General features: G+C 41.5%; 1 protein-coding gene across 1 annotated transcript; it reads right to left on the bottom strand.

Moving 5' to 3' along the window:
* Window positions 1-349: 349 nt before the first annotated feature.
* On the bottom strand, window positions 350-8,372 carry pfkma (phosphofructokinase, muscle a). Its single transcript, XM_086141165.1, has 22 exons — window positions 8,202-8,372; window positions 7,317-7,390; window positions 6,894-6,971; window positions 6,149-6,338; window positions 5,804-5,969; window positions 5,455-5,499; window positions 4,831-4,939; window positions 4,648-4,743; window positions 4,476-4,568; window positions 4,273-4,398; window positions 4,079-4,143; window positions 3,867-3,930; window positions 3,595-3,741; window positions 3,336-3,406; window positions 3,145-3,232; window positions 2,884-3,036; window positions 2,633-2,797; window positions 2,480-2,541; window positions 1,513-1,624; window positions 1,289-1,388; window positions 844-949; window positions 350-733 (listed from the first exon to the last, which is right to left on the bottom strand). The coding sequence occupies exons 1-22, from the start codon at window positions 8,290-8,292 to the stop codon at window positions 592-594; spliced, it is 2,343 nt and encodes a 780-aa protein (XP_085997291.1). The 5' UTR covers window positions 8,293-8,372; the 3' UTR covers window positions 350-591.
* Window positions 8,373-9,195: the final 823 nt, after the last annotated feature.

The following is a 9,195-nucleotide window of genomic DNA, read 5'->3' as shown; positions in this document are numbered from 1 at the left end:
CAGCTTCACTGTCTACTGGCTAAAAGCAACTGTAGTTGGTATTTGCAAATATAGGAGTGCAGAGAATGATGGGAGATGAAGATGACCTGTTGTTTTACATACGTATTTGTCTTGACCGTGGTTCACCTGGGGCTGCTTTTCCACACACACACACACACACACACACACACACACACACACAAGTTTTCTTTATTGTTTTTTTTTTCTGTGTTCACTTCATACCGTTGCAATCTAAGGGTGCACTTCTTCTAAGCCTTTTATGAACTCATTATTTCCAGTATATTACGTGTGACACAGATTTACATTTTTCTGAATGACTGAGTATTCAAAGCAAAAACCCACACTGCCATTAAACATTTTAGAAATATGTCTTTATTTTGTTTATTGAAATCATGTTGCGTAAATTGATATACGGAGAGTTAGAAGTGCTGTAAAACACTGAATTCTGCAGAACTACCGTGTAAAGACAATAATGCATCAGGTATGACAGAAGCTACTATATTAAGATGTTCGGTGATATAGTTGAACGAAAATAGTAGTTACAAGGAACAGAAAAAAATGTTCTCCGTCCTCTTGCGCCATGGAAACAATTTACTTCCCAAGTGGACCCCTCTTCTTGATCACATGTTCCATGTCTGTATGTTCAGACGTGTCTAATTTGATGTCATATTTAGCCAGGATCTTCATGATGGGCCTGATCTTCAGCCACCACTGTGTCTTGGGGATCCGATGCCTGCAGCCAATCAAAGAGGGATTAAATACTCGAGGATAAGAAAATTAAAAAAGACTACAACAACATAATACCAAGATTACAGAAGGGCATTTGAAAGATGTGAATCTTACTCAAAATCAGTGTCTCCTTTCAAGTCAGCAAGTGGCTGGAAGGTGAGCGCCCTCTTCCGCATTCCCAACACACAAGCAGAGTCTGGTGTGTTCGCAAAGATGCGGCCTAGAGAAAAAATCAGTCCAGTTTACATGACTTTTTTTTTTTTTCTTAAGTCTCACTATTGTCTGTCAAGTAATTCCTGTTTGCAGAGATGGGAGAAGTGCATGGGAATATAATAAAAGGGCAATCTGTCATGAATTTATTTGTCACAACCTTCAATAATTGTATTACTTTTACATTATCACTATCATATCAAATGATGCAAAGACCTGTTAAGGACTTAGTTATTCAATGTTTATATAAGATAGTATAAAAGAGGGGAACTGAATTGAGCGAATATACGTTGTAATGTTATATCACAGTGTGTGTGAGTGTGTGTTTGTGTTTTCCAAGCCAACACACCATGTCTATAGCATTCTTTCAGCTTGTCCGTCAGCCACAGAATACATTTAGCACCCATCTTCGTGCCAAAGTTTCTATCAAAGGGGGTTGGGGTTCCACCCTGTGGAGGCCAGATGAAAGTAATTGGCGAGAGAAAAATGACCATCCATTATATTATCATGGAGAGACACAGCAAGTAAAGCCGTAGCCTAATAGTGAACACTTTGCTCCGCCACGAAGCAGACCTGCTGCATGTGTCCGAGGACATTCTTGCGGCAGTCGAAGATGCCCTTGCCCTCCTCTGAGTACAAGTTGAAGATGAAGTCAGTGGTGTAGTTTGCGTTGCTGTTCTCGTTCCTTTTTCAGAATGAACAAATTAAAAATGTCAATTATTAGCAGGCTTTTTATCCCTGTAGGCAATGTGAATTATTGATGTTTTCCAAGAAATAGTAATATAGAAATTTAGATTCAAAAACTGCTAAAAAGGGATACACATTTGGGGGAAATTTGATTATCTCCCATTAATCCAACACTGAGAAGACAGACTGTGCCTGTTTTAAAGGATTACAGACTAACGTCCCAATGTTTAGCCTAAAACGATGATTGCCAACAAGTGATTGATTGAATCCTATGTTCGTCTTAAGTCATCAAATACACATTGCCAAAACAGATACACTTAAGTATATACCATGACTAAAGTTTGCCACATTACGAGAAAAGGCAACATTGTCAATTTTGAAACAAATGCATTGAAGAGACACTGAATGACTCCTATACTGACAAGCTCTTCGGTCAGAAGAAGGCCTGTCTGTGTGGCAAACATCACCCCATAATTTTTTTTCATTTCATTAAATAGAGCTTATTTTTTTAATTAATGACGTCTCCAAGCATATTGGTAATACATATTCATTTCTGCTTTGTTTCAACTGAATGCAACAATACAGTGTTTGAATTTGAACTTCTATACGGCTTGTGCTGTGAATGTAGCGTGGCTAATGGGACATAAACATGGAGGTGGTCCACTGATTCCATATAATACCTTCTCTTGAGTTTCAACTTGTGAACAGAAAAAGCTACGGTTCCATAAATGTGTGCACAAATAATAGATATCATGTTAGGACTGATGGCAAAATCCTATCCTTAAAATCCACACACTGTTCATTCTGAGGTTACCGTTCACTCTTGTTAACATTCACCAACCGCAAACCATACCTGAGAATCAAACCTCTCTTTACCGTCGTCTTCATCTTCGCCAAAAGATGCTCCACATTCCTCTGGAGAAAAACACAGAGGCTTATGTGATCAGATCACATCGCCATTTCAATGCTCAAACATGATCACGCTCGACAATCATGCCTATCTCACTTCCAGATCTTTAATGTTGAATCTTTCTTCATGGATGTAGGCAGCATCAGCCCCAGCAGCCAGACCAGCCATGGTGGCCAAGTAGCCACAGTACCCGCCCATAGTCTCCACGATGAACACACGGCGCTTAGTCCCTGCTGCCGATTGCTTAATTCTGTCGCAGGTCTGCAAAAAAAAGGTCACACATCAGTCAAATGTTATGCTTATTATTCTTTTTTGTTTGTTTTACATGTGATAATTAAGGCACTGACGGAAGTGATGGTGTTGAGAGCAGTGTCTGCACCAATGCTGAAGTCAGAGCCGGGGACATTGTTGGAGACAGTGGCGGGGATAACAACCATGGGAATGCACATCTCCTCGAATTTCTCTCTGCCTTGAACCAGCTCCAGGCCTCCCACATAAGCCTGCAGCACAGTGGGGGATGAAGAGGTTTCTTTGTGCCTTTTTAGAAAACTCCCCAAGGTGACTGTTTTCAGTGAAGCTACGTGGGAAGAATCGCTAGCAAATTTTACCTCAAATCCACCAATGATCACCAAAGCGTGGATACTGAACTTGGAAATGTTCTGACTGATTTCCTCCATGAATTTACTCGGCAGCGATCTTCCAGGGGACAAAAGGCAATTCAAAGTTTTCCTTTGTTCAGCAAAGTTTTTTCCTCACTGTCCAGATTTAGGTTAATAAACTAAATGACATAAATCTTTACCTCTTTGTTCCCAACATCGAGCCTCCTTTTCCTGTCCAACCACTCACCGATGTCCAAGTGATGGGCTCAATCTGAATGGAAAGGAAATTCACTATTGAAGAATAAAAAACAGACATTGTGGAAGCCCTATACATTGAGTTTACTGAAGAGTGGAAAAGTAAAATTTGACTTGGACTTGGCTTATATGGATTCCTCTATTTGAGTCACAAAAATATTAAACTTAAGGAAGTTCAACAGCAAATAGAGGAAAAATAGTTACCTGTCCATGGGCCAGTCCATCGAAGCCGTCGTGCACAGCCAACATGTTGTGGCCCTGGATGATGCCCATCCTGACCGTTGCACGCACAGCTGCATTCATGCCAGCACAGGGAGCGCCTACATTCACGATGGCTACATTGATGTTACTCTGGCATGGTAAGAGACGAGGGGGGAGATTTAAGGCTTTGAGGGAGTTGCCAGAGCAGTCATTTAAACATCCCCGATTTTTTTTTATTTGAGAATGACGTTTGCAAAGGTGCCGAGAGGATGTACCTTAACATCCGGTGGGTTGATGTGACCCAGCAGCTTGTAGGTGTTCCAGTTGTTTTCGAAACTCCTGCACACCATTTTAATGAAATGTTTGGTTTTCAAGTCTAGAGCCGCATCTAATTAAAACCATTAATCGCATTTTCTTTTCTAAATGTCGTGACGGCAACACTTTTCTGTGGCAATGAGTTGTACATCTACATTGATGATGTTCTTACTTTCCTCTAAGCTTGATTGCATCATCAAATCTTCCCTCAGCCATAGCTGCAGTCACATCTTTGGTCTGTAAAGCAGGGAATGTGGTAAAGGTAGAGAAATCTCAGACTGTTGCAGAAACTCAAATTCTCCCAGAACAATTCCTGTTGGCAAGCTAAATATATATTGTTTTTGTTGTACAAATACATGGACGTACCACTTGTACACACTCCATGAGAGGCAGTCGGACGGCCTGGTTTCCAGATAGGCTGACCACACAGGCAGGAGTGTCTGGCGTGGCCTCCAGCAGAGCCATCACTGCCTCCACGCCCATTCTGCTGCCCTGCACGGCGTACAAACAGACCCTGTCAGGTTGTAGAGGAGCACATTTAATGATTTGTGTTCCACTGATAAACATACCAGGATTCTATCGAAGGCGGATGGAGTCCCCCCTCTTTGTACATGTCCCAGGATGGTGGCGCGGGTGTCAAAGCCCAGCCTGTCAGTCACCAACTAAAGACAAACAAAAGCGGTTTCTAGGGCGCTATGCCGTCATTGCAGCCTATAACTGACTTTAGAGAAAATGATTTGCCTTTTTAATCTGGTCGGATGTGATCGGTTTGCCTTCTCTGTTCAAGGCACCCTCGGCTACGATGATCACATTCAGACGAGAACCTCTGCCCCTTTGCTGGAAAAAAAAATAGAAAGAGAGAAGGGATTAAAATTGGTTTCTGAGAGACACACGTAGTTAAAAACGACTGCTTCTTGTTCATACTTCGGCGAGCCTCCTGCACAAGTGGTCCTCCCAGCCTGCATCTGGTGGCATCTCTGGAATGAACACCCAGTCAGCACCACAGGCCAGAGCGGTCACCAGGGCCAGGTAGCTGCAGTGCACAGTATGTTCACACAGATCAGTGTATATATATATATATCAGTATTTTGGCAGCTATGTACTGTAAATATCAACATTTGCTTGATTATAATCAATTAGATTGATTGTAAGAAAAAATAACTACCTTCAACACATAGTCTGTTTATGTTTTAATGAAACAATATCTTTTATATTTGTTTTTTTTTTTAAGAATTTATTGGTTTTACGTTGTAGTAATAGTGTGTAAACCAATCCTTGTTTGGTTTTTGTATGGTGTCCACACTATTTCTAAAGGGTAGATGTAGATGATATGAATTTGTAGATGTTATATTGATTAAGAATTTCATTAGGAATTAAAACATATATTTTGACTCAAAAAACTTTTGTTTTTATATTTTGGGGTTCTACATGGACGGACAAAGTGAAACATATAAATAAATAAATTGAATTAAATCAATGGTAAATTACGTGTTAGTAATATGTCCAAACACACATACACTCAGTTTGTGTGCCTGACAACACACCCACCCGCAGTGTCTGCCCATCACTTCCAGGATGAAAGTTCTCTGGTGACTGTGAAGAAAAATAAATATCACAATAATAAGACAAAAGAATAAGTAAAAACATCAACCAAATACTTCTCTACATATGTATATTCTATATATTTTCTGTAACTGGCTCTATTTGCTAGTAAAATGACTCAATGCTGTGTTTATCCAGTGTGATAAAGTCCATGTTGCATTTATGGCCTTGCACTTGAGTTGATGAACGCGCAACATTTAGTGCTGCTATAGCAGGTTATTTCATCCTGATGGATGAATTACATAAAATCTTACTCTTCACCGTGTGCATGCAGGGAACGGTGCATTGCGTCAACCTCTGTGCCGTTGTGGTGATGGCATCCACCACCTCAATGATGCGGTGTAGCGCGGAATCTGTGCCGATGGTCATGTCGGTGCCGCAGAAGTCATTGTCAATGGAGCCCACCATTCCCACAATGTTCAAGTGGGAGGAGTTTTTTGCCTCGTCGTTTGCAATTTTACCTGCAGAAAGTGGAAAATGTTAGATGTTCATATTCCCGCTGACAGTAAGTGCTAGTCACAAAACTGAAGCAGAAACATCTAAGCTTTCAGAAGGCAAATTATTGAGTTATGTTTCAAAAAGGAACCTTTCAATATAGAGTGCAAGGCATCGAAGTTTATATTCAGAAAAACTAGAATACCATTCCGGACCAGGTCAGCCAACAGTCCACTCCACTCGGTCCGGAACTGGTTGGCACCAGTCAGACTGCCGTCACCGCCGATCACACACAGGTTTGTGATTCCCAGCTTCACAAGATTGTAGGCCGCTTTCATCCGGCCTTCTCTTGTCCGAAAGTCTTTGCAACGTGCACTACCGATGACCGTTCCTCCCTAACGTGTGCAGATGAAACACAGCTCAACACAATCTACTGATGGCTTTGAAAGAAGATTAAGGATCACAAAAAATCCCTATGTGTGCCTGCAGGGGAGGTTCCAGTTTTACATCTTGATTAAAAGCCAAGTCTAGTTAGATTATCATGCCGGAGTGTTGATATCCTAGAAATTTGTCACTGTCAGTTGGTCATGGCTTCTCAACTTCCAGGTTCTTTTATTTAACTGGAGATGAATAGAAGAAATGTGAGCCAGGAGTGTCACTGTTTCGCCGCATCATCCTTTAGTCACCAGGCACTAGCAGCCATTGAATACCATCATGTCGCCCGTTGACTTTTTCAAAAGAAATATGAATAGATAGACTTTCACAACTTGTTGATTTTGCTACTTGGGTGCACAGATCTGTTGCTGTCATGATGGAAAATGCAGCACATCAAATGTGTTATCATTCAAGTCCTTCGTGCTAATCGTAGCTTCTGTCTTGTGCGTGCACCGTTAAGATGTCTGTGACTTAAGTGGGTATTAAATGCACATTTATTGCTGTACATCACTCACCAACTGAAGCATCATAGACACACTTTCCCACGTGGCGGGGCGGATGTTGTCACCTCCATCCACCAGGCCCTGGTACCCCTGTGTTGACAGACAGAGTCTAAATAAAGATATGGATGGATGTTGTCATATTTACCGATCAAGGTGAGCATGATGGAGCAAATTCTTAATGCAGCTCACCCAGCTCAGAACAATGTGAGTTGATATGGAAATTTAAAGCCTCTCACTCATGTAACAGATGGTTGACTTAATAACAAAGCAGGAGTATTGTCCAAGAGGTGAGTTTGTGTAATGGAAAAACACCCATTGGTTCATATTTTTTAAAATCTTTGCAATTTTTGGTTTTGTAATAGTCAAAACTATATGCAAATAGATTTCAGCTTGTGTGTCCTGCATCTTCCGGTGTAGCCTGTGTGCCAAACATACCTCGTGAACAAAGTAGACCTTGGCTCCGGTGTAAATACCTACTCTAACCGTCGCTCTCACAGCTGCATTCATACCTGACAAACACAAAGTTACATCATTTATGTGACGCTTTCGGGTCTTTCGTTTTCAAATTTTCCAACGTCATCGTCACATATCAGCGAAAGTTTTATTGACTGTGTAACCTTTAAGTGACTCATAGGTTGGCATGAGATGAGACAAAAATAGCTAAAGGGAAAGGACAAGAGCTGCATTAATGATACTTTATGTCTAATGTGCCAACTTGTCCTTGTACACTAAAGGCCATAGTGTGATGATGTGTTGTGATAGGTTGGCATGCTGCAGCTCTTGTTTCACCAGACAGCAGCTGTGGATGGGAGGCGTTTCTCCGCCATACCAGAAAAAGGTCACCGCCACTAAAATTAGCCCCAAAGATGTGAAATAAGTGAATGTACGAGGCAAACAAGGGACATGTGAAGCCTCTGTCCAAAGACGTGGGATTATATTGTGAATCAGCTAATTTAAGGTTGCATAGGACTATTAGATGAACAAGAAGTCATCGCGGTATTTCATGAAAGCTTCCGTAGGCAATAGAATTGACCCTTGTTACTCTGCAAAAATGTAAAGAGTTAAATAGGCCATAAATCCATCAAACATAGGAGGCAAGCAAAATGTTAGCTCCCCTTTAATGCTTTTTGACTGGTTACACATACTTTCAAAGCACTGAAATGATTCCTAAACCTCCCTGCTGAGACAGAAATCTGTGCCCCATACAGCTGCTTGGATTCGGCATTTTGCTCATCCACTGAAGATGCTGCCTGACTACTCCGCTAATGAGTTTCTTTGAGTGTTCCAAATAAAGCTGCGGTAATAACATCCTCTCCTTACCTTGGGCATCTCCTCCTGACGTCAGCACTGCAATTGAGCGGCCGAGCCCCATCTTTGTGGGGTCCACAACCGGGTGAGCAGTCTTGGACATGTTTCCAAAGGAACTGGGCAAACTGGGTGCCGCAATAGAGAAAGAAACAAATATGAGCACGAGGCTGCAAGTCAAGGGAAGGCACAGGCTTTATAGCCTGTTCCTGTCTTGAGCTCCCTCCCACTGACAGCCCCCCACAACTCACTGCTGTCAACTAAATATACATCAGCCTCTCAGAACCACCTGCACTGGATAGTTAGTGTTCCTGTTTTTTTTTGTTTTTTTTTAAATGACTAATTATCAATCCTGCCCAGCTGAAATTTATGCAATTTTTTCCATCCAGAATGACGTAATTTTCAACGCGGCAAGTTGACTTTGGCTTTCAAAACAAACATTTCACAAGTCTTTTTGATGAAATCGGATGTTTCTCACAGTGAGCAATTCAGTTGAGAAAAGTGTGATGGCTATTCTTTTTTTTATACTTTTGTGTCTGTTTTATTTATAGGACATGTTTTCTTGAAAATTTGTCTTCCTCCTCGCAGTCTTTTAAATAAAGCATGATATGTTAGAAAGGCTTCACTAAGGTGTTTTACTTGAAGGAATACTTGTTCATAGAGACATTGTATTTGCTCCCAGCATTGGGTTGCGTTGTCATCTCTGACATCATAGTTCCTCACTGTGTGACATCACTGTCAGCAGGCGATCCACGGCAACTTTGCAAGGAAGCAGTCTCACTGCAATGCAAGTACTGTAGTTTCATGAAGCAGGCCATACTTTTCTTTTGAGGCTGACAGCTGTAATCTTGGTATTACATGTCAGCAGGATTGGCAGGGAGTCCTGCTGCTGTTACTCCAGAAATTGTCAGCTGTTTTCTCCACTTTCTGCAATTTCGGTCGTAGGTAAACCACTGAAAACCAGGTGCAGTCTGGCGGCCCAGTCGGCAAGGAATAGGTGTGATGGAAT

Source organism: Fistularia commersonii, chromosome 34 (genome assembly GCF_037954325.1).
Source record: "Fistularia commersonii isolate RoL2024-O1a breed Wild chromosome 34, RoL_Fcom_v1.0, whole genome shotgun sequence".
Lineage (NCBI taxonomy): Eukaryota > Metazoa > Chordata > Actinopteri > Syngnathiformes > Fistulariidae > Fistularia > Fistularia commersonii.
This window is presented reverse-complemented; position numbering and strand designations above follow the sequence as displayed.

Bases quoted from the DNA above. Each gene is read 5' to 3' on its own strand.
- pfkma (XM_086141165.1), bottom strand. From the start codon at position 8,292: ATGTCCAAGACTGCTCACCCGGTTGTGGACCCCACAAAGATGGGGCTC. The intron at 4,399-4,475 runs GTATGTTTATCA...TACGCCGTGCAG, and splicing joins CCGCCTTCGATAGAATCCTG to GGCAGCAGAATGGGCGTGGA. The intron at 3,407-3,594 runs GTAACTATTTTT...CTTTCCATTCAG, and splicing joins ATGGACTGGCCCATGGACAG to ATTGAGCCCATCACTTGGAC.